The sequence below is a fragment of the Cnephaeus nilssonii genome, assembly GCF_951640355.1.
Source record: "Cnephaeus nilssonii genome assembly, chromosome: 22".
NCBI classification, from domain to species: domain Eukaryota; kingdom Metazoa; phylum Chordata; class Mammalia; order Chiroptera; family Vespertilionidae; genus Cnephaeus; species Cnephaeus nilssonii.
In genome coordinates, this window is record NC_137093.1 from 12733725 (window position 1) to 12758049 (window position 24325).

Below are 24325 nucleotides of genomic sequence, written 5' to 3' on the forward strand. Positions count from 1 at the left end.
GAGCACATAAGAGGGCACCTAGGAACAGTTCCGGGCCCACAGCTGTTCCTGCTGTGGGAATGGTCAGCATGAGCACAGGCTCCCTGGCTTGGCAGGATTCCAAGGTCCAGGCGGTTATTTGGTTTGGCTGGTGCATCCGAGGAGTGTTGGAGGGGAAGGATCCTTCTCCTTCCCTTCCTTAACTTTGCGATTTGTGCCTGGCAATAAGCTGAGCCCCGTGGTGAAACTAGACCGCCCTCCCACCTCCCTAGCCCCAGCTCTGTCCCCATCACAGAGAAACCCCAGGCAAACAGGTAGAAAATTATCATGACCATGTTTAATGAGAAATCTCAATTAAAAAAAAAAAAAAAGGCTTTGTACACATATTTACATGGCTTTGGAAGGTCTCAGTGCTCGGATGAGGGGGATGGGAGGATCTGGCCCATGAGAGGATTGAGGTATGTTGGGGCCTTCAGGGCCCTGGGTCTCCAGCAGGAAGCACCCCGCTCCCCAGCTGACTCTGGACCTTCTGGCCTGGATCTTGGGGAACAGATCTCCAGGATCACCAACTGGAAGGCAGCCAGTTCCAAGCTGGCGTCTCAGGAAAGGGCAGAAGGCCATGGGGCCCCAGGATCCATGTGCTAGCACCCTGCAGGAACCTCGAGGCAGGGACAGAGCAGGGGCTCCAGCTCCCGCCAATCTACTGAGGTCCTTTCCTGAGGGACAGGGATAGAGAGCGAGGACAGCTCTCTGAGGTTCGACTGTGACCTGCACAGGTTGGGTAGAGCAGGCCCAGTCCCACCCCACCTCTAATACCAAAGCCTCCCTGCCCAGTCTGAGACAGTTGCTGGCAGGTGACCACGACCTGCATGGCCTTCCCTGCAGTTGTCATGGTGGCAGGACCCCTCCCCACCCCCTGACAAGACACAGGCTCTGTCTCATGCCTGATGCCCACAGTCACAAAGATAGCCACAAAGATGGCCATGGGTCTCTTGGTGAAGTCAGTGGCTGGGCAAGGGTCGGGGGCCCTGAGGGCATCCAAGCCATGGTTAGTGGAAAGTGTTGGCAGGTTCTGCACAGCCGAAGAAATCGGGGCCCACAAGACGGGGAAAGCCCTCCAGGACCTTCACCTTCACAGGGTCAAACTTCCAGTAGAGGCGGCCGCGCAGGAAATAGGCATAACCTGAGGAGAAAGGAGGGTCAGGCCTGGGCGAGGGGACGCTGGGCCTCACACCTGCTATCAGGCTGTGCCAAGGGCTGGGCACAGGGGGAAGTCCAGGTGGGCAGGCCTTGGCCACTGCTGAGTTCCTTGAAACCTGCAGGCCTCCAGAACCTCTTTTCCCTTGGGGGAGCCCTTCAGCCTGACAGATGGGGGTGCTTTGGAGGCCCAGTTCCTACCTGCCAGGAAAGCAAGTCCCACTCCCCTCGCTGGCCCTCCCTCCACATCACTCCACTCCTACACCCACCAGCCAGATACATATGGGTATCTTGAGTCCTGTGGGTGCTACAGGCAACCTAGCGTCCAAGGCCACCACATGATAGTTCTCCCAACAGGTCCCACTGTGGGAGAGCACAGAAGCAAGGGGAGAGCACGAGAGAGAGAGAGAGCACTGGACTGTGAGTCCCCAACCTAGTCCTTGGAGATGGCAAGAGGCCAGATGGCTCAATGGTTGGGAGCAGGGACTGCCTGGATGGTGGTCCTAGCTGCCCACTGTCCACCTGGGTGGCCTCAGTTAGGGAACCTCATCACCTGAACCTCTGATTGCTCCTCTGGAAACTGGGTTCCTAACGGGTACAACACCCGAGAAGTGCATGAGACATTCAGGGAGCTTAGGTGCCTGGAGCATCATCAGTGTGCGACGGTCATTCTTATCAGCCATGACCAGGGGGCCTGGGCAAGTCCTTGCACCTCTCTGACTCTCAATCTTATCTGCAACCTAGTGGTGTTGGCACTGCCCTGGCACGAGAAGGGGGCTTGCTGGGGAGGGTGCTGGACAAAGGACCCGTGATGAAAAACTGATGCTCAGGCCCCACAGGGTGGGAGATGCAGCTGCCGCACCCCTTCCCCCAGCCACCCCATCGCCAACGCACCATCCGCGTCCTGGAAGGCGGCATCGACCTCAGGGGGTACCCCTCGCCAGTCCGTGGCCCGGCGGGGCACTTGGTTGTTCACACGGCGGGTGCTGGCGTGGAAGCGCCAGTAGTATCCACTTCGGAAGAAGTAGATCTTGTTCTTCTCAGAGCCCCAGACCAAGGCTGCGTGGATCGGGGACCACAGCAGGCCCAGCTCAGAGAGGGGGGCAGGGCCTACAACGGGCTTCTCACCATCGTACATCCAGTACTGAGCCCCTGCGGAGAAGGGAAGCCACACTGCAGCCATCATGGGCCTGCCCAGCGGCCACCGCCGCAGACGTCCCCAGCCTGTTTCATTGTCCTGCTTGGCACCCTCAGTGCAGGGGAAGTTGGAGCCAGCAGGAATGAGCTGGGGTGGTGCAGGCTCTGGGACGTACCACGTGAGAAAGGTTATTCTAAGTAGCAGAGAGGTGCCCGGGCTCCCGTTCCTTCCCCTGGCATCTGACTGCTCACCACCCCCTGGCCTTAGCTCTGTCACGGCAGGTCCTGGCTGGGCCTTAGTTTATGAAGTCCCTGCCACCTGGAATGCTCCAGGCTCCCTGCCAGTTGAAAGTTAACAGCACAGGCTCCAGGGTCGCCAGACCCTGATCAAATCCCTGCTTTACCTTTTCCATCTGTGTCCTTAGGTGAATCATTTCACTACCTCTGAGCTGGAGGCCAATGCGTGGCCCGCTGTGTAATACCTCCTATTCTACGCCCACCTTGAGAGCCACCCGCTCCGGGAGGCTCCCAGCTGTGTCCAGAGCAGCGAGCCTTGCTCTCCCTTGACCCTGAGGATTCAGAGCACCCTCTCCCTGCCCATATTTGTCTGTCCGTCCCGACCCTTGGCCATGGCACTCCTGGCTCTTGGAACTCTCCTGAGCATAGCCCCCACTCACCCTGGAAGAACCAGATGTGGCCCTGGGCGTCCTCAAAGGCTGCGTCCACGGGGTTGGGCAGGCCCTGCCAGTGGCGAGAGGCCAGCGCAGGGTAGCCAGGCTGCAGCTGACCCCCGCGCAGCCGCCACACAAAGCCTGCCTTGAAGAAGAAGAGCTCGCCACGGATGGTGGCTGCCGCGTCAAAGGAGACCCCGCAGACGTCTGGTGGAGCTTCCGGCTGGCAGGTGGGGGGAGAGGGCCAGGAAAGAGTCCACATTGGAGCCACAGAGGCCAGGGGTTGGAAGAGCTGGCGCAGGGCCTCACCTCCTGTCTTCCCACCCTCCGGCACCTCACCTCCAGTGGTGCAATCTCGTTGGTGTCCACCCCAGCCTGGGGGCCCAGAGCCGGAGGCCTGGCGCTGGGGGGCGGCCGGGGCCGGCCGTACAGGTGCTGGATGCCCCTGCGGTCGTCTGGGCTGAGGCTCGGTGGGTAGCCGAAGGTGTAGAAAGGGGCCATGAGGGCCTTAGCAGCCGTCGAGTGCTGTAACCCGAGAACATGGCCAAACTCATGGGCTGCCACCAGCATGAGGTCTGTGCCTAGAAAAGGGAAATGGCCTCCTGCAGCAGGGACCCCAGCTCCGGGGCCCGGAGGGTTCCCGTCCTCTCTGATCTTCAGCTGCCCACTCGGCAAGATGGTCCCCAGGCCATACCCTGGTCGTCCCCAATAGTCCACGTCTCATCGTAGTCGAAGTGGACATCCCCTTCTCGGTTGGTCTTTGGGAAGAAGGCATGGGCCAGGACACCCCCAGGTCCATCAAATGGCAGGTCGTCCCCATGCCAGTACCTGCGGGGGGCAGGGAGAGAGTGGGGGGGTGCAGAGTCAGCAGCTGCTGACAGCTGGGGCTGTCCCCAGAGGGCTTCCAGGCCACCGGTTTACCTGGTGAAGTCAATCATGATGTCAGCGTGGCCCTCATGCACTTCAGTGAAGGTGAGTGGCGTCACCTCGCTCCACACCTTTAGGGCCTCTGCCATGGTCCGCTGCACCTGCTCCCGCACCAGCTGCCACGGGTACCGAAGGATCCTGGGGGGAGGAGGAGGAGCCTGGGCCTCACTCAGGGCGCGGTCAGCCCCTGATGGCTACTGGGCCAGCGCCGCGCAGTGGGGGAGGCAGGCACGCAGGACACAGGCCACGTGAGCCTCAGGTGTGGTGCACTGATGTGGGTGTGTGTCCCTGGTGCACACAGGTGTCCGCATGCAGTGGGACGAACACAGGACCAGGGGCCCCAAGACCCACCTTGTAGACCTGGCTGTACCGCTCACTGTGGGGAGAACTTGACCCTTGGACCTGCCCCCTCTCAGTTCCCAGTTCCCACCCAAGACATTTCTGAGGCCCCCAGCAGTCTCAGCTCCCATGCCATGTGATGCCACAGTAGTCTTCATGTGCCTTCTCTCCCCAAACAAGTCCCCATGTGCACGAGGCAGACGTTTCAGCTCCTGCCTCACTCCCAGGGGCCTCAGGTCACCCGAGCTGTTACCTGTCCCCTCACCCCTGTTCCCCACCTGCATGGATCCTGAATTAGGGTGCTAGATTGGAACAACAGCAAGGTCAATGCCCAGCTCCCCCAGAGGACAGGTTGTGGCTGCCTCATTCCCCATGGAGTCCTAGGGCCTGGTCCTTAGCAGGTGCCCAGAGAAGCTGCCTGTATGACTGAGAGCTGTGCGCCAGCAGGTCTGCGGGGCGGCCAGCCATGGGCTGACAGAGCACTGCCCCTCTGCCGTGGGAGGGCATATGTGTGGAGGGGTGCTGTCTGTGTGTACGTCTAAGTTGGGGTTCAGGAGTGTCGGCCCATGGCTGGCTCAGGGGCCAGTGGACACACAGGTTTGTTAGCCATGGAGAGCTGGCATGCCTCCAGAAGCAGGTGTAAGGGTGGCGGGGCACACACGGACACACACACAGTGTTCCAGAGTTTGCTCATGGCTGAGGGCCCTACCTGTAGGTGAGGTCCGTCTTCTCCCAGCGCCCACCCGACAGCACGAACCGCTTTTGTCTGTTGCGGGCATTCAGCCCATCAGGTGGGTCAGGCACGCCACAGCGGGGCCGTCTGGGGCCCCCGGCAGGACGAGGAGCCTCCTGTGCAGCGGGGGCAGGTGCCAGGCTGCTGGGAGGAGCTTCATGCCAGGCCTGTGGCCCCCTCCTCACCACGTGGCGGTGGTGGGTGTCCTGGGCAGGAGAGAGAGGATTGGGGGGGGGGCAGGTCAGGCCTCTACTCCTCATGGCTCACTGTTAGGGCTGTGGGCTGTCAGCACCCATACGCAGCCCCGGCGCTATGTCTCTGGGCAGGCCGAGGGCTAGAGAAGGCGTGCTCACTGCCGCACTGCAGGCCCTTTGGCTGAGCGGACTGGTTTCCTGACGACTTGGTGCAAGGCCTCCTGCTGCCTGCCACTCCCGCCTGGAAGGGCCCAGGGCTGCCTGTCACCTGGAAGGGCCCAGGGCTGCTCTGGCCATTTGGGCTGATGAGGTCTGAGTGGGGGCACAGAGACTATACTCTCCACACACCCCCAGCAATGGACCCCGCAATGCTTCTGAGGAGAGGCCAGGCAGTGCCTCCTGCTTCCCCACCTCCCCCCGCCACCCTCTACCCCAGCAAATACCATCTACCTCCCTTTCTTCCTGAGTCCCCTCCCTTCCAGTCCCAGCTCCCACGTCACGTACATCACGTAAGCTACCCCTGCCCAGGACTCCCACCGCAGACACTCTTCAGTGTGTAGGGCCTGCAGCTCTGCCTCGATTTGCTTACCTGACAAATGGGGCTAATTGCTCCCCATAGTGTGGATCTGAGGATGAGCCAAGGTAATGCATTTAAAGCACATGCATAGCCTGGGGCCGGGTACCCAGGAAGGAAAAGGGGTCTGATGTCTGAGGGCAGTGTTGCTCACACTTTACCAGGGCTGGGTGCACAGCAGGGCTGGATGTGGTCTGCCTGCCCCCTCCATGCCTGAGTGTGTGTGTGTGTGTGTGTGTGTGTGTGTGTGTATGTGTGTGTGTGTGTGAGATAGGAAGCAGTGACCAGCTGCCCAGCCCCAGACAGAGCCCCAGGTGATTCTGACCTGGAGCTGCCACCCTCTGAAAGTCCCAGGGTTCATAAGAAAGTTCTAGTTCATGAAAAAAGCGGAAGCTCCGAAAGGTTGGGAGACCCTGTGAAATCCTCCAGCAAGGGCGCGGCGGGGCCAGGTGAGGACTCCGATGCCCCGGGCCGAGGCCCAGGCTGGCTGCGGACACTGTGCGAAGCTGGAGGAGAGGCACGTGGCGCTGTTTGCTGAGATACTCGGTGCCTGTCTGGTCTGGGCAGCTGTGGCCTCCCCACGGCCATATTTGGGGTGGGAGCCGGGCCACCCAGGCCCCACCCTCAGCCTCGGCCTTGGCCTCAGCCTCTGGCAGCTCTCCCAGGCCCCGGGCTCCTGATCAGCATCCTCACCCCCCGCCTCCCTCAAGCTCCCAGTTATAGAGCCACCAACAACTCAACTCCCCAGAGCCACCCAGACTCAACCCCCCAGAATACCTCACTATGAAGGGGTCTTCCGAACCCCTAGGCAGGCGGCTATGGAGCTACTTGGTATGTGGGGCCCAGAACCAGTTTTCCCTCGGTCTGAGCTTGCTTATTGAGTGGTTAGTTCCTGGGTTGTGGGTTCCAGCCGATACTGGGCTTCCTGCTACTAAGTACTCATCACTGTTGCAGTTCACCTGTATGGAGGCCAGGACCCTGCTCCACGGGCATGCTCTTAGCCCCTGATGGGACCGCTCACCAACCCCACCTTCATCATGCCCATTTCTCAGACGAGGCAATGGAGCCCAAAGAAGTTCAGCGATTTGCCCCGGTAACGGCTGGCAGATGGCAGGCTGTCGGTGCTCGCAGCCCGCCCTACCTGCTCTTTGGGCTGGAGTCACCCTTCTCCTGGAGGCGGGACCCCAGGGGCCTCACCTTGGAGAAGAAGAAGAGAAGGAGTGGGAAAATATTAAGCACCTGCTACTTCCCAAGCGGGCGGGCTCATTGGACCTCCCCCTCCTCCCATAAGGTGGGGATGATACCTATGCAAGGTCTCACATGAGGATGTGGACCCCAGGTTTGTGTGAGCAGCCATGAGGGCCTGCCCCTTCCCCTCCCCACACCACCCCCTTGACCTTCAGGGTACAGTTTCCTTCCCCCACCCCGGGGCAGGGATAAAGGACCCTCCCTGGGAAGGGCGTGGCCAGCTCTGTTTATGCCCCTGGGCAGAAATCTCTCTCTCTCTCTCTCTCTCTCTCTCTCTCTCTCTCTCTCTCTCTCCTTCCAGTGAGGCCTGGAGCAGCCAGCCACGGAGGGAGGGTGGGTAATGGACACACACACCATCCCTTCCTCTCCTGCCCCCACAAGGCACCAAGTTCTACCCCAGAGACTGTACTCTCAGGGCAGTAGAAAGAGCCACAGACTGAGATTCAGAAGACCCAGTTCTATGCCACCGGCACCCCTGGACAGAGTGGCCCTGGGCAAGTCACTGTCCTCTCTTAGCCTTGATTTCCCCAGCTATCAAATGGGAATAGTGCCATGGCCACGGGCGACGTGGCCTCCTTCCGTAGCGCCTGCTGCAGCCTCTGGCAGAGCGTCTTCCCTGGCTCTGCTCCTTGCCTCTGTGAGCCCTCCTGTCCAACACCTGGGAACCTGCCGTCACCAGATTTCCCAGCGCTCCCACCACCCACCTGGCATCAGCTCCCCCAAAGTCTCCAGACTTGAAATCGTAAAACAGGAGTTGCAGTCAGAAGGGAGCTTGCAAACGCAGAGAAGGAGAGTGACTTCTGCAGGGTCTCCCCACAAGCAAAGGCCTCCTGCTCCCTCTCTGTGTCGCCTTCATGGGTCTTGGAAAGAGACTGAGCAGAAGGCATTAGAAAGAAGGCCTCCAGCCAGTAGGATCTTCTGGGGGAAGCCCACCACTTAATAGCTCTTGGCCTCTTTTTCCCCGTTCCTGGGATGGGACACATGCTCCCTGCCCCGCTGACCTCCCACCCTTCATCTTTCTGAGTCCTTCCTGGCCTGGCACCAGGCAGCCCACTGATTCCTCAGATGGGCATGCTGGTCCTCCCGGGGCTGCTGGGATTCAGTGAGCTGGGTGCTGGGCCCTGGGGGTCAGGGAGCAAGCATTTTCCAGAGCCCAGAGAGGTCAAGGACTTTACCCAGGGTCACACAGCAAGTGGGGCAAGAGCTGGTCCTAGATCCAGAGCTTCCCCACCCAGAGCTCTCCTCGCACCCCCTTAGCTCTTGGCTTGTCTCCACACCCCACGTGGCTGAGAAGTGTCTCTTCCTCTGGCGGGCTCCCTCCTCCTGCGCTAGTACCCGCCCTCGGCCAGCCTGTGTGCCGGGAGCCCAGCTCGCTCACCCCGTCCTCCGGCGGGCACTAAACCAGAGCCTCAAACATCCTCGAGGAATTTCTCGGCTGACTCAATCTCTTGGCTGAGCTAGAGGCTCAAGGTCAGTCAGCCTCTGGGACAACTTCCAATCAGGAAAATGGGAGGCATCCGGTAGAGGGGAGATAGAGGACCCCAGACTAGGAGACTGCTGGGTAGAGCCAGACTAGCTGAGCCCCTCTGTGGGCCTCAGCTTGCTCTTGGTCCAATAGAGATCATTAACCATAGCTATGCCGTCTGCTGTTGGCAGGAGGTAACCCTGCCAGGAGGCTGTGAGGAAGACAGGGGAGCATCATCATGCCATTCTATTCAGCATCAAGCTCCTCTGAGGCTCAGAGAGGCCAAGCAACCTGGCCAAGTCACACAGCCAGTCGGCAGGCAGGTCCGTCTTCTCCCCCTTCTCCCCGATGCTGCAGCCTAATCTTCCCCTTCTCACCCCCCCCGCCCCCCCCCCCAGCTGGTCCCAGGGGCTTCGGGGCTTTCATCAACCCTGAAAGCTGCTGAACTGCGATGGATAAATATTTACATAGCTTCCCTGGCCCTGCCAGCAGCAGCCTGGGGATAAACACATCGGGGCGACCCCAGATGCTCTCTGCATATCTGCAGTGACAGACAACAGCCCGGCTCAGACCTGGCCCCAACTGACCCTGCACAAATATCAACGGGGCAGCTACAGGTGACGGAATGTCTCCAGTGTGCCTGGCTGTACCACTCCCCAAATCACCTCATTTAATAATCCTCAATGCCCAGCCGTGGGCACTGTGATCTCCCACCCACTTCTCACAAGACTGAGAGGGTGAGGTTCAGAGGCACAAGAGGGCTCACCTCAGGTCACATGGTTCAAACCCAGATCTCTCCCATTTCTGAACCCGTGGGTTCGACTGCCCCAAAATCTAGGGGACTGGGAGGGGCTGGGGAAGAGGCAAAGCTTCCAGACTGAGGTGCCTCACACTCACCCTACCCCACGCCTCCTATCTCCTCAGCCAGTGAGGGCAAGGCTGGCCAGGGCAGAGCTGGGGGGGCGCTGGACAGAGGGGCCCAGCCTGGTCAGACCTCCCTCCTCACCAGACCACACTCCTGCTTAGCACACCTCCTCATGCTTTCCTACCTGCCTGAGCTGACTGGATGGCTCAGCTGCCAGTAGGGGTGGGATGGGCTCCCCAGTAGGGGTGGGATGGGCTCCCCAGTAGGGGTGGGATGGGCTCCCCAGTAGGGGTGGGATGAGCTCCCCGGGGCCCCCAGGCCTGCAGTTGCCCAGGCTCTGACTCCAGGCTCTGCCTGGCCACCCCTGCTCCTGGTCCCGCAAAGCCCCAGCTTGAGGGGAGCATTCAGCTTTCTGGGCACAAGCAGGCTGTCACCCCTCCCCCCAGGACTGGCCCTCCTCTTCTCCTCTCACACATTCTTCCCCCTTCCCTTGCTCTCCCACCCCTTTGCCCCCTGAGGTTCTCAATTCTCCACCCTTGGCCCCCTCCTTTCTCACTTTCTCACAGTCGCAAGCGCGCGCGCTCACACACACTGCAGCTCTCACGCTCATGCCGTCCGGGCTCCAAGCCTCCCAAACTTGCCCCTGGCAGGTGCCTGGGCTCAGACACCGTTTCCCCCAGCCCAGCTGCTGGCCTCCCCAGTTCTTCCCGAAGCCTCCAGCCCCCTGCACACCTGGTGGCGTGCGCTCACTAAGGCCACCCGCCTAGAGGCTGACACCAGCCTGAGACCTGCTCTGCTTTGTCCCTGATAGAGGGCCCTGTAACCACTCCCCTCTGCTCCTGCCCTGGGCACACCCCACCATCTGCGGCTGGGGCGCCGGGGAGCGGGTTCCCACGCTGATAGGGGGCGTGTGTCCAGCGCGCCGAGTCCCGCCTCACCAGCCCGGGCGATCCCCATGCAGGCTCCACTTGCACACCTCCTGGGACAGGCAGCTCACTCTCTATCACGCCCACACGGACCCAGAAGAGGTTTTGGATAACGGGCGGCTCCAGGGTCCCCTGGGCGCCCCGTGGGTCCAAGTTCCGTCCCTGGGCCCAGCCCGCGTGCCCGGCACCCCCTGGCTAGGAGCGGGCCGGCCGGCGGCGGGCACTCACCGGCGGCCGCGGGGCCCACGCCAGCAGCGGCGGCGGCGGCACAAGCAGCAGCAGCAAAGGCAGCAGGAGGGCGCGCGGTGCCGCGCCGCGGAGCCGAGTGGCCCGAGCCATCCGCCCCGGGGCTGCTGGGCCTGCTGGGCCGCTCCGGGCCGCCGCCCCTTATAGCCTCCGCCCCGCCCCCGCCCCGCCCCCCGCGCCTTTTGTTCTGAACTCTCCCCGCCGCGCCGCGACGCCGGCCGCCCGGTTGGGGGAGGTGGGAAGGGAGCTGCTGGCCGGGTAGGGGCCTGGGCCCCGGAGAGACCCCGGACTAACCAGGGGGCGGGCTGAGCCTGTGGTCTGAGGCCTGGTGCTGGGGGACCCTGGCCAAGGGGTACTGCTCTGGGCCTCAGTTTCTCCAATGTGCGGCGGGGAGTCTGAGAGAAGCCGCGGTTCACTCCTCCTGGTCCCTACCCCCATCTTTGGGAGGCGCATCCCCAGCTGGTCTCCCCAGTGGCCTGGCCTCTGATCTGTTAGCCTGTGACAGGTGGTTGTACCCATGGGCAAGTCACTCCTCCGAGCCTTGCTGAGAAAAGGAACAGTAACATGTGTCCCAGGGGAAACCGAGGCTTATGGAGACCGGCCAGCCCCCCAGCTTGGAACATAGACAATTTATATCGATGGGGGGGGGGGGGGGGAGACTAAGGTCCCAAGAGGGAGGGGCCACACAGGCTTCTCCATACCAGCAGGCAATGGAGTGTGAGCAGGAGTTCCTCTAGTCCAGCTGGTCAGCGGGAGGGAGGGTGCGGGTAGAGGAGAGTGGGGCCCTGGGGGTGGACCCACAGGCTCCTCGGGGCTCCTGAGACCGAAAGCAGGGGGTGGTGTCCACATGCTGGCAGGGGTTGGCTGGTCTTACGCTCCCTGTGATGACCAGGGCCTCACCATCTCGCCAGGCAGTCTGCTCCATCACGGGCAACACTGCCGAGCCAAAAGGCCGGCAGTGGCTTTTGTCCTGGTGGGCAGGGTCCTGGGTGTCACAAGGTGAGGCTGTGGGCACCCAGCCTAGGCCTGGGAAGGGAAGGAGGCTGGGAGGGAGCAGAGGACAAGCCGATTGATTCAACTCTCCGTCCTGGTCCCAGCCCCGGGGAGCCTTCACAGCTTCCCCAGGAAGGCTCCACAGCGACGCCTAGAGGACGAGGAGGTGGCTGACAGCAGTGAGTTTTACTACGTCCTAACGGTTAGCAACTTTTTGTTTCAAGTGACTCACTTTTAAAAATTGAAATACCTACTTCAGCCTCCTTCTTAGCAATATTGGTCAAGAAATCATGGATTTTCCCTAGCTGGCTTGGCTCAGTGGATAAGATCATCGGCCTGCAGACTGAAGGGTCCCAGGTTTGATTCCAGTTAAGGGCACATGCCTGGGTTATGGGCTCAATCCCCAGTAGGGGACATGCAGGAGGCAGCCGATCGGTGATTCTCTATCTTCATTGATGTGTTTTTTTCTCTCTCTCTCTCCCTCTCCCTTCTTCTCTGAAATCAATAAAAATATATATAAAAAAGAAATCATGGATTTGGTGAGAGAATTATACATTTCCCTGATATACATGAAAAGATAACTGTTTCAATAAAAACGTTTATTAAGTGGTCTCCAGGGCAGCATGGCCGTGCCTTGGGGAGTCCACCATTCATGAGAGCGGAAGTAGCAGCCACCTGCAGGGCAGGCCCAGGGAGGGGGGCCATGGTCACAAACTAACCATGCACTCAGTAAGGTGGTCTGGTCCCTGAGGGCTTCCTGCCAGAGGAGGACCCTGCTAAGCCTGGAAGGATGGGCCAATCTGGCATATTCGAACAGGTGGGCGGGGACTGCACGAGCAAAGGAGCAGAGGCTGGACCAGGACTGGCATGTCTGTGAGGATAAAATGGCCCACCCTTCCCATGCTTACCTCACCTTCAAGTGGGTGGTCAACTCCACTTAAGAGAGGAGGAAACTGAGGCCCAGGCCCAGACAGGGGTCAGGGGAGGGCCCTGCTCCACAGGCTGGCTGAGAGGTAAGAACACAGTCGTGCATATGACTTGCAGGTATATGTGGTCTAGAAGTAACTGAATATGCTTCCTCCTCCTCCTCACAGAGGGGTCACCTTTCCCCACTTGGATCAACCTTCCTCTCCACATCCCCCAATGCTTTGGCTCTGGGTGATTTCATCCTCCTCACAATCCTTGTGCCACCAGGCCTCAGTTTCCTCTCCCAGGGCACAAGGAAGAGTGATGGGGGGGGGGGGGGCGGTGGGAGTGTGCAGTAAAGAAGTCAGCTCTGCTCTAGCTGGTTTGGCTCAGTGGATAGAGCATCCCAGGTTCAATTCCAGTCAAGGGCACATGGTTTCAGGCTCCATCCCTAGTAGGGGACGAGCAGGAGGCAGCCGATCAATGATTCTCTGTCATCATTGATGTTTCTGTCTCTCTCTCCTTCTCCCTTCCTCTCTGAAATCAATAAAAATATATTAAAAGAAAAAAAGTCAGCCCTGACCGGTTTGGCTCAGTGGATAGAAAGAACGTCGGCCTGTGGACTCAAGGGTCCCGGGTTCGATTCCGGTCAAGGGCATGTACCTTGGTTGCGGGCACGTCCCCAGTGGGGGGTGTGCAGGAGGCAGCTGATCGATGTTTCTCTCTCATCGATGTTTCTAATTCTCTATCCCTCTCCCTTCCTCTCTGTAAAAATCAATAAAATATATTAAAAAAAAAATGTCAGCTCCTCTCCCCAGGGTAATAATATGACCACTGCGAAGTCATTCAGAAAAGACCATAAAACTTGGAGTCCCCGAGGGGCTGGGAAGCATCCTAAATCCCCACTCCCTGCCCTGCCCCCCCCCCCCCCGCTACCCCCACCTCCATCCCCGGCCTGGGACCAAGGTGGTAAAATCCAGAGGCCACAGGATCCAAACAGGTGCAACCGCCTCTAGGCACTCAGCACAGCCTTTGGGATGGGCACGCTGTTTGAATGTCGTGTAAACGCTGTCGGTGTCCGGCGTTGCATTCGTGGGGGCAGGGTGTCAGGTGGGGTGGAGGGCCACGCGGGGGGCCTCATCGCACCCCAGGCGGTGCTGTCCTGGGCTGCCCGTGCCTGCAGCGCATTTTGGCCAGGAAGGAGTCGAAGACGGGTTCCGGACGCCCCCTGGCGGGGCTTCTGGATTCGGGTCCCGCAGGCCTTCCCCCCCGCCAGGCACCTCTTCGCGGCTCTAGTCCGACCCCCACCCCCACCCCCGCGACCCTGAGACCACACCGAAGTCCGCAAACCCTGTCTGATAGGAGGGAGAGGAGCACAGCCCGGCTGGCGCCCCGGGCCCCGTCCCAGGCGGGCCTCCCCCGGTCGCCTCTCTGCGCCCTCTGCCTTGGAGCACCGGACAGCACCCAACTCCATTCCCTGCGCCTCGCGATCGCCCCGCGAACCCCTCTGCGCTCGGCGACTTTGGCTCCGGTCCCCGGGGCGCACACAGCTCGGGACAGGCGCAGGGAGGGCGCAGAGTCGCGTTTCCAGCTGAAACGGCCGCGGGGAGCGGGAGCAGGCCGCACGAGGTGAGCCCGGGCCCCGCGGGAGCGAGGTGCCGCCGCGCGCCCCGCCCCGCCCGCTGGGGGCGTGTCCCCGAGGCCCCGCCCCTTGCGCGGCGGTGACAGGCGGTGTCGCGTCGGTCGCGGAGACAGAATCGCCACCAGCGTTGCGGTCTCTGGTCAGCTCGGCCGAGTCCCACCGCCACGACCATGCCCCGAGGGAGCCGCAGCGTGGCCGCCCGGCCGGCCAGGTGAGAGCGGGACAGGGAGGGCCCCTTTGGAGGAGGAGGCTGGGGGAGCGCGTGCTCTCCAAGGGCGCAACAGCGTGACCTTGGGGACGACTGCGCCATCTTAGCGGGGGTGCGGGTGGGGTGGGGGTGAGGGAATGCCACAACCACGTGTCTTTAAGACGGTGGTCACCCACCCTACGGAGGAGGGAAGGGGGGCAGGTCCAGGGGCTGCAGGCCCCTCGGGCCCCTGGCCTGGGCTCGGGCCAGGATTAACCCTGCGACTCCTCCACCCCGCAGCCGCCCTGCCGCACCTGCTGCCCACCCGCCCGCCCACCCTCCGCCCTCGGCCGCCGCGCCGGCTCCCGCCCCGTCGGGCCAGCCCGGCTTGATGGCGCAGATGGCGACCACCGCCGCTGGGGTAGCCGTGGGCTCGGCGGTCGGACATGTCATGGGCAGCGCCCTGACTGGAGCCTTCAGTGGGGGGAGCTCAGAGCCAGCCCAGCCTGCCGCTCAGCAGGTGAGCAATGGGGCCCCGAGACACTGAGGCCCACTTCTCTGGAGGCCACAGAGCAGGGAGTCCAGCGGGAATGTCCACCGAGCTGTGTCCAGGCATTTCCCGAGCTGCCTCAGGCCCAGGACTTTGCCCAACCAGGTTCCCATTTCTTCTCACTCCGTTGTTGCCCTTCTATCGCTCACAGGAGGGCCCTCCCAGACCCTCCCCTCAGGCCAAGGTCCCTGGACGCCCAGGGACAGATGCCAACCAGCCCTTTAGAGATGGGGAACCTCGTGACTTTAGGGCCCAAGGTCACCCAACACTAGTAGAAAGGAGAGATGTGGAAATTCCCGAGTCTTCCCTCTCCCCATCCTACGTCAGGCGCTGTGGCTGGTGACTCTGGGGCCTGCTCCCTGCTGATCCGTCACCCACTGGGCACCCCACCAGGCCTGAGCCAAATGCAGATTTCGTGGCAGGGTCAGGGGTCATGAGGATCAGTGTGGCTGAGCCAGGGAATCGCTAGAACTTATGGGGGTGGGGCTCATACTCACTGGGCTTTTCGAGATTCTTCTCCTGCCCCTCCTACCTGCCCCACGTGCCCACTACGAGGCAGCAGGGAGACGCTGTCTAGCATCAGCTGAGTGGCTCTGAGAGGGCTGTGGGGCTCACCCTGTTTAAGAGATGGAGCAGCCGAGCCTGCTGGTCCTGGGTCAGTCAGCCTGCCTGGAGCTTTGGGGCTCCCAGGCTGGGGTTGTGGGGAGAGGGAGGGGGCACCCAGCTTTGGAACCCACTTCTCGTTACCAACCTTGAGCTGACCTTGCTGCCTCCTGCGTCGCCGCCACCGCAGGCCCCTGCCCGTGCCGCCTCCCAGCCCCTGCAGATGGGGCCCTGCGCCTATGAGATCAAGCAGTTCCTGGACTGCTCCACCACGCAGAGGGACCTGACCCTGTGTGAGGGCTTCAGCGAGGCCCTGAAGCAGTGCAAATACAACCACGGTGAGCAAGCGGCCCCCGTCCCGGGCGGGGGGGGGGGGGGCTGGGAGGGACATCCCCTCTCCCTCTACCTTCGGGCTGACCACCAGCCCGTCCCACCCCTCCCTCCACAGGTCTGAGCTCCTTGCCCTGAAGAGACCGGGGGGCACAGTGGTGCGGATTGGAGCAGGTTTGGGTCCAGCTCTGCACTCCACTGCACCCCTTCACCGACAGCCAGACCAAAACGCCAGAATGTACCCATGTAGCCGGGATGGTGTGGGTTCCTCACCCCATCGATGACCCGAGACACAAATGTGCAATTAAAAGTTTATCTTAGACCAGAGCCTGCTATGTGCCATCTCACTGGCCTGTCTGCCGGGAGCACGGTGGTTGAAGAGGGGGGGTGGATGGTTCACCACGCTGCCTCCTGGGTGGAAGGGAGGAGCCCTGTTGTAACCCCACAGCCTTGAGCCGTCAGAGCGGGCAGTGAGGCATTAGCAGGTGACTTAGAAGGCATCTGACTCTGGGAGCTGGAATTCCCAGTCGTCTTCTCTCCCAGGGATGCCTGCCCCTCCACCTTTCTTGTCTCTGCACCCACATCTGAGGGGTCCCCAGCAGACTCGCAGCCTGTCTGTGATCTTGCTCCTCTTGCTGATCCAACTCAATCATTCCAGATTTCTTAAGAAGAATGCTGCTGGGCTGCTGTCTGTTTGGGCCTGATCACACAAGGCAGAGGTCACGGCCAACCCCCTTGGATCTGAGTCTAGCTGGGCCACCAGGTTGTGGTGTGCCCACAGTCACGGGGCTGCTGGAACAGGAGCACACGCCCCGTCACACGTGCTGTGCTGTTGCCGTCTGGGAATTCACTTGGCAGCTCTGCGTCCAGCCTTTACTGAATGCCAGGCCCTATGCCACATCCCCTGGGCACTGAGGATGTTCTTGCCCTTGGGTACTTACACTCCCGTGGGGTGGTGGGTGCCCGCCTCTGGGTACAGTGTGTTCAACCTTTCAGGTATACGTGTGTATGTGATGGAGGTTGAGATTGGGGGCCTGTTCACCTCTCTCAGGACATGGGTGTCTGTCTCTTGGGAAAGGGTCCCACTTCTGGGTGTGAATGTCCCTCCAGGTATCCATGTCTCTTCCTTACCTGGCATCTGGCCCCAGCTAGGCGGGTCCTGGACAGCAGGGAGCCCAGCCGTTGGGACCTTGAAGGAGGGCCTTGGTCCTGGTGGCCACGCCGAGTGCCAGTATGTCTCCTCCGGCTGTTGCCCAGTGGGGGTAGGCCCGACAGGCAGCGCAGCGCCTCTGAGAGGCCCAGGAAGCCCTGCCTGTCAGGGCTGGAAGAAGATGCTACCTCCCCCCTGCCCCCCAGGCCTCTGCCATGATACTCACCGGCCAGCTCTGGACACCGGTCATCCAGGTTCTCCAGTAGGGACTCATAGCGAGTGGGGGCCCCTCCCTCCCCATCTGTGGGCGGAGGAGGAATGACTCCTGCCTGGCCCCTACTTCTCGCTGGCTCAGGCTGGGGTCAGGATAAAAGGGTCAGGGCTAGGTTTTGGCCAAAGTGGGGAGCTGGGTCGGGCCTTGGGTGGTCCCCCTCTTACATTCCAACATAACTGCAGGGGGAGGGGAGCAAGTCTTAGGCCCCACTTACTGATGATCTGCACGAGGACATAGGTCCCACGCTCCTGCAGCAGGGGGCTGCCTGAGGAGGAGGCCTGGGAAGTCCCCTCCTCCAGGTCATCGCCCAGACTCACCAGGTGCCCATCCTCAGCCAGGAGGGCGATGGTTGCTGGGAGGGAGGCAGGGCAGGGCTGGTATTCATGTCTGCAGCCCTGGGCCCCCACCTCATCACCCCTCCTTGCCCCTCACCGTCTGGAGGCACCCGCCCCCTCCGCCGCAGGTGGGCAGTGAGAGTCACCAGGCTGCACCACGGGTTCACCAGCTCCCGGCAGCCAGCTGTGGGGGAGGGACAGAGGTGAGTGAACGGGACCCTCTACTTTTCCCCACTCTGAGACCCTCTGCCTCTCCCATTTCTCTCTCTCTCTTTTTAAAATATATTTTATTGATTTTTTACAGAGAGGAAGGGAGAGGGATAGAGAGTTAGAAACATCGATGAGAGAGAAACATCGACCAGCTGCCTCCTGCACACCCCCTACCGGGGATGTGCCCGCAACCAATGCACATGCCTTTGACCGGAATCGAACCTGGGACCCCTCAGTCCGCAGACCGACGCTCTATCCACTGAGCCAAACCGGTTTCGGCTCTCTCTCTCTCTTTTTTAAGTGATTTGTTTTATTGAGATAAAATTTACATCATATTAAATCCACCATTTTTACCAAACTACGATTCAGTGGCATTTAGTACATTCACAGAGTTGTACGACCATCACCGCTGTTGTGTGTGTGTGTTTTTAAACCTCACGTGAGAATATGTCTTACAGATTTTAGAGAGAGGGGAAAGGAGAGAGAGAAAGGAAGAGAAACATCAATATATGAGAGAAACATTGATGGGCTGCCTCCCGCGTGCCCTCAGACTGGAGATGGAACCCAAAGCCTAGCTATATGCCCTGACTGGGAATCAAACTGTCTCAGTCTTCTGGTGCATGGGACAGCGCTCCAACCAGCTGAGCCACATCAGCCAGGGCATATCTATTTCTAAAATATTTCATCCCCCAAAATAAGTAGCATGCCCACTAAGCCGTTACTTTTTAAAAAATATATGTGTATATTGCTTTCAGAGAGGAAGGTAGAGAGAGAGAGAGAGAGAGAGAGAGAGAGAGAGAGATAGAAACCTCAATGATGAGAGAGAATCATTGATTGGCTGCCTCCTGCACGCCTCTTACTGGGGATCAAGCCCACAAGCCGGGCATGTGCGCTTGACTGGAATCGAACCCGGGACCTTTCAATCCACAGGCCGACGCTCTATCCACTGAGCCAAACCAGCTAGGGCTTTTCTTTTCAATTCTAGTTTACATTCATTATTATTTTGGGTTAGTTTCAGGTGTACAGCATCGTGGTTCTCCTATCTCTTAACCAGAGCAGGACTGTACCCCACCCCCACCCATCTCCGGAGATGTCAGTGATGGGTGCACAACTCATGCCGCCTGCACCAGCCCCCCTCCCACCACGGACTCCCTCCCACCAGAGAGCTGGGAATCTGCCGCTGTGGCTGGAGCCTCAGGTGCCTGCTGCACCCTGATCTAGAGGACCACTGACTGAACCAATAGCCGAGGAACCATCCGGTTAAAAACATCCTCCATGGGAGCATGGCAGGTGTTGTAGGAGAGGGGCGGGTGAACTTCCTGGTGCCCAGCCAAGGTTTTCCCCTCCAGGGACTCACTCCAGGCACTAGCTCTGCTTCCTCACAGAGCTTCTTCCACAAACCCCTCACCCCCTAACCCCCACTGCCTCCCCCCTCCCCAGGGCAGAGGGAAGCAAGCTGAGTGTACCATTCCCTGACCCATCTGCAGGGACAGGGGACCCCACTTACCTCCAAACATCACCGTGATAAACATGGCTGCAGGGGAGTACTCCGACTTCTGACTAAGGAAGGGACTGGGGCTGAGATCTATTCAGGGTTCGGGCCCTGCTGGGAGGTGCAGTGTGTGGGGGTGGATCCGTGGGTGATGGGTAGGTAGGCCCAGGCTGAGGCCCCTACTTGGCCATCCTTGGGGCTGGGCTCCTGCAGTTGTCCAGGCCCTTGGCCTCCTCTTCCTCCCGCTGGCTGGGCAGAGCAGTGGGAGGGGACGGAGGCCCTCCCAGCTTCCACGCTGGTCTCCATGGCCGTGGGAGCTGCCAAGACCTCCAGGCAGGAAATGCCTTCCCCCCAGTCTCCTGGTAACGGGAGCTGAGGCAGGGCTGTGGTGGGGCCTGGAGCCTCCGTTTCCAGGGATGGCCAGAGACCACATTCTCCTACAAGTAGAAACAGCTCCCAGATTGAAAGTGGGGGAGGTTCCTGGGGGTGGGGCACTGGCCCTGTGAGCTGGCAGCTGGCAGCTGGCCAGGGGCCCTGGCAAAGCATGGGGTCCTCACCAACCTTGCAGACTCCCCTCCAACTCAAAGCCTCACATTCTTTCCTCTCCCTCTGTCTTCCTCCTCATTCCCTGTCTCTCCTTTTTTTCTGTCCTTGTTTCTTTTTTTTAAACTATGTTTTTATTGATTTCAGAGAGGAAGGAGAGGGAGAGAGAGATAGAAACATCCATGATGAGAGAGAATCATCGATCGGCTGCCTCCTGCACGCAACCTGGGCATGTGCCTGACCGGGAATCCAACTGTGACCTGGTTCATGGGTCGACCACTGAGCCACACCCGCCAGGCTTCCTTTTTTTTTTTTTTAAGTTTATTGAGGTAAAATTTACATATAGTAACATGCACCCTTTTTAGTGTTTTGAGTTTTGACAAATCTCATATAGCCATCACCACAGTCAGGATACAGAACATCTCCATCACTTCCCACAATTTTTTTATTCCCCTTTGTAGTCGACTCCAGTCCCTGGCAACCACTGCCTTCTCCAGAATGTTCTATAAAGGGAATCATACAGTAGGGGACCTTCTGAGTCTGGCTTCTCTCACTCAACATAATGTATATGAGATTCCCCCAGATTGTCCTATGCCCGTGTTCTGGGAGAGGGGGACTGGATGAAAGAAGGTAAAGGGATTAGCCAAAGAACAAACTCATAACCCAGAGACACAGACAACAGTGTGGTGATGGCCAGAGGGAATGGGGGCTGGGAGTTGGTAGAGGTGGGCAAAGGGGGAGGGGAATGGGGACATCTGTAATAGTGCCAACAATAAAAATAAAGTTAAAAATAGTTCCCTCCTTCGAAAAAATATATGATATATAATATATAGTATATACACAGTTTGTTGCTTTTTATCACTGAAGGGGGTCCCATTGTCTGGGCGTACCATATTTGTTTGTTTAAATATATTTTTATTGATTTCAGAGAGGAAGGAAGAGGGAGAGAGAGATAGAAACATCCATGATGAGAGAGAATCATGGATCAGCTGCCTCCTGCAAGTCCCCCACTGGGGATGGAGCCCACAACCTGGGCATGTGCCCTTGACCAGAATGGAACCTGGGACCCTTCAGTTCGCAGGTGGACGCTCTATCCACTGAGCCAAACCGGCTAGGGCTGTTTTTAATATATTTTTATTGATTTCAGACCAGAAGGGAGAGGAAGAGAGAGAGAGAAACATCAATGATGAGAGAGAATCATGGATTGGCTGCCTCCTGCAAGTCCCCTGCTGGGGATGGAGCCCACAACCTGGGCATGTGCCCTTGACCAGAATGGAACCTGGGACCCTTCAGTTCGAAGGCCGATGCTCTATCCACTGAGCCAAACCGGCTAGGGCTGTTTTTAATATATTTTTATTGATTTCAGACCTGAAGGGAGAGGGAGAGAGAAAGAGAAACATCAATGATGAGAGAGAATCATTGATGGACTGTCTCCTGCACGCCCCACACTGGGGATGAAGCCTGCAACCCGGGCACGTGCCCTGACCGGGAATCGAACCTTGACCTCCACTATGTGCCATGTTTGTTGATCCATTCACCTGCTGTTGTTTTGGGTTGTTTTCAGTTTGGGGCAATTATGCATAAAGCCAGTACAGACATTCACCTACAGGTTTTAGTGTGACTAGAAGTTTGCATTTCTCTAGGATAAATGCCATGAGGGGAAGTTCTGGGCCAGATGATGAGAGTATGTTTAACTTGACCAGAACCTGCCCCTGTTCTCCAGGCTGGCCGAGCCACGTTTCCTCTCGCCTCTTTCTGTTTGTGGCCAGGCCGCTCTGATCCACGGCCGGTCCTCTCACCAGTGCTCTCTCTCCTCCTCCTGTCTCTCCCGGTCTCATATTTGTTTGTCTTCCCTTCTCTCTCCCCCTGCTTTCTGCCTCTCCCTGGTTCTCTTTCTTTCTCTGTGTTCTTACATGAACGGTTTCTCTGCCTCTCCATCTGCCTTTCTCTCTGCCTTTTTCTCTCTCTCCCTTTCCCTCTCATGTCACCATCCTGCCTCTTTCCTTCTCCCTTATCACCTCCCCTTTCTCTTCTCTGCAGTTCTGTCTCCTGCCCCCTCTCCATGAGCCCCAGCAGACCCCTCCAGCCAGGGTGCCCAACCTTCGCCAGCTCCCTTTCCCCCAAGGTTTTAGAAATGCCTTGTACCCTCCCCCACCCCATGATTAGGCAGTCAGAGCTCTGGGTGGCCGGGGACCAGGCAGGAGGAGGAGGAGGAGGAGGAGGAGGACGGATCCTCCTCAAAGCTTGCCTGCTCAGTCTGCCTCTGAATAAGCATGATCCTCAGGGAGCGAGAACATGACAGTTGTGAGGATTAAATTCGATGACCCATTACAGGGCTCAGCAGTAGCAAGTGCGCAGGATCAATACTGTGGAAACAGACAGCGTTTCCCAAACTTATTTGAAAGTGCAGGGCACTTTATTCCGGGGACACCACTGTATCTGGGGACCTGGGGCCTGCAGACCACAGCTCAGGGGGTGGCTGCAGCCAGATTCTGAAGAAATGGCTTAAGTGCAGAGGGGTTTGTCTTCAGTGCGTGGGTGGATTTCGGCTCCTGTTCTCAGAAGGCTCTGGGGGGTCAGGACTCTCACATTTGGGGAGATGGGGCCTGGCAGTTGGGCCCCAGCCACTGCCTCCCCCACCAATCAATGGGCTGATTTGCATGCCCTGTTGTGGTCCAGTAGCCTCCCCGGCCCGTGCCCGAAGCACCTGGAACACACCCAACAGAACAGCGCCTGCCCGCCTGCCTCCCCGCTGCTGGCCATGGCCTGGTGGCGCCTGGCCCTCCTGCTGATGGGAGCCCTCCTGGCAGGTGAGCGCTCCCTGGGCCTGGCTCCCCTGGGGGGGCGGGCTAGGGGACAGCACTGGCTCCAGAGGCCCCTGCAAAGAAGCAAGTTGAGATGAGCAGTGGGAGGTTCTGGAAGGGGCACTGAGGTGAAGGGGAGATCTGGCTGCCTAGGGTTGGCCGTGCCCTAGACCTGGGGCAAGTCACTTCTCTGTGCGGGCCTCAGTTTCTCCATTTCTGATTGACCCGATCACTAGAGTCCCTTTGAACTTTGACTCCTTAGGGTCTGAGAAGGGGCTGGAGCTGGTAACCTTTTTTTTTTTTTTAATATATTTTATTGATTTTTCACAGAGAGGAAGGGAGAGGGTAGAGAGCTAGAAACATCGATGAGAGAGAAACATCGATCAGCTGCCTCCTGCACACCCCCTACTGGGGATGTGCCTGCAACCAAGGTACATGCCCTTGACCGGAATCAAACCTGGGACCCCTCAGTCTGCAGGCCGACGCTCTATCCACTGAGCCAAACCGGTTTTGGTGACCTTTTCAGTTTTTCACAGGAAAAGCTGGTGTGGGCTGATCCCTACCTCACAGGGCCTCAGGAACAACCTAATTCCAAGGCGGTCCTCAGCATCCAGTTGCTTGAGGCTGAGCTGATGGGTGGTACCGCTCAGAAGCTTCCTGGAGGTGGTTAATCTGTAGCCAGGAAGAGCCAGTGTGACTGAGGGGATAGGGATCTTCAGGGCAAGGGGTGGGAGTGAGCAACAGAGGCCACCTGTCCCACCTTTTATTTATTTTTTATTTTTTTAAAAACATATTTTATTGATTTTTTACAGGGAGAAAGGGAGAGGGATAGAGAGTTAGAAACATCGATGAGAGAGAAACATCGATCAGCTGCCTCCTGCACACTCCCTACTGGGTATGTGCCCACAACCAAGGTACATGCCCTTGACCGGAATCGAACCTGGGACCCTTGAGTCCTCAGGCTGACGCTCTATCCACTGAGCCACACCGGTCAGGGCCACCAGTCCCACCTTTTAAACTTTAGGCCTTCAACTGAACACAGATCCTTGGGAACATGGCCCTAATGGGGCTTTAGGAGTCACCAACTCAGTACCCCATCCTGTGCCAATCCCATGGCGCCAGGCCATGAGCCCTCTAGGAACAGGAGTTGTTTGGTTAGGGAGCCTGACCACGTCTTCATTAAGGCAGAGGTGGGAGAACAGGGGCCCAGGCCGGGCCTGAGCAGGTCTGTCTCTTTCAGTCTCCAAGCCAGTACTGACCCAGCCAGATGCACTGTTGGTGTTCCCAGGCCAAGTGGCCCAAATCTCCTGCATGCTCAACCCCCGCCACGCCACCATCGGGGACTATGGCGTGTCTTGGTACCAGCAGCGGGCAGGCAGCGCCCCCCGCTACCTCCTCTACTACCGCTCAAAGGAGGATCACCACCGTTCCCCAGACATCCCTGACCGCTTCTCAGCAGCCACGGACGCGGCCCAAAATGCCTGCATCCTGATCATCAGCCCCGTGCAGCCCGAGGACGACGCAGACTATTACTGCTCTGTTGGTTACATATCCTAGGGGTGGGGGGTGAGATGAATGCCTCCTGTCTCCCACATCTGTCTCTGACCTCAGGCCTCTCTCTTTCTCTGAGCCTTGAATTTCCTCCTCTGTAAAATGGGCTAATAATACCCAACATGTCAATGTGGGCCATGAGATCTCTGCTGAAAAAGTGACTGTGGTTGGTCGGGGAGAGTGGAGGGGGCTAGGGACTCTGGGGATTGGTGCGTGAGAGGAAGCACCTGAGACCCTTGGGACAGGGCCCAGCC

General features: G+C 59.1%; 4 protein-coding genes across 4 annotated transcripts; 2 read left to right on the forward strand and 2 right to left on the reverse strand.

Moving 5' to 3' along the window:
• Positions 1-296: 296 nt before the first annotated feature.
• MMP11 (matrix metallopeptidase 11) lies at positions 297-10605 on the reverse strand. Its single transcript, XM_079762219.1, has 8 exons — positions 10484-10605; positions 4960-5189; positions 3906-4049; positions 3679-3812; positions 3324-3565; positions 2991-3207; positions 2071-2328; positions 297-1162 (listed from the first exon to the last, which is right to left on the reverse strand). The coding sequence occupies exons 1-8, from the start codon at positions 10592-10594 to the stop codon at positions 1029-1031; spliced, it is 1470 nt and encodes a 489-aa protein (XP_079618345.1). The 5' UTR covers positions 10595-10605; the 3' UTR covers positions 297-1028.
• A 3499-nt stretch (positions 10606-14104) lies between these two features.
• On the forward strand, positions 14105-16034 carry CHCHD10 (coiled-coil-helix-coiled-coil-helix domain containing 10). The gene is made up of 4 exons (XM_079763067.1): positions 14105-14253; positions 14530-14749; positions 15573-15720; positions 15831-16034. Exons 1-4 carry the CDS (start codon positions 14213-14215, stop codon positions 15848-15850), a joined length of 429 nt encoding a protein of 142 aa, XP_079619193.1. The 5' UTR covers positions 14105-14212; the 3' UTR covers positions 15851-16034.
• A 725-nt stretch (positions 16035-16759) lies between these two features.
• On the reverse strand, positions 16760-19213 carry LOC307094268 (uncharacterized protein C22orf15; the record flags this gene model as incomplete). Its single annotated transcript, XM_079762948.1, has 5 exons — positions 16760-17001; positions 17089-17163; positions 17351-17488; positions 17569-17655; positions 19189-19213. 5 exons carry the CDS (start codon positions 19211-19213, stop codon positions 16760-16762), a joined length of 567 nt encoding a protein of 188 aa, XP_079619074.1.
• Positions 19214-22410: 3197 nt separating this feature from the next.
• VPREB3 (V-set pre-B cell surrogate light chain 3) lies at positions 22411-24077 on the forward strand (the record flags this gene model as incomplete). Its single annotated transcript, XM_079762806.1, has 2 exons — positions 22411-22526; positions 23761-24077. Exons 1-2 carry the CDS (start codon positions 22478-22480, stop codon positions 24075-24077), a joined length of 366 nt encoding a protein of 121 aa, XP_079618932.1. The 5' UTR covers positions 22411-22477.
• Positions 24078-24325: the final 248 nt, after the last annotated feature.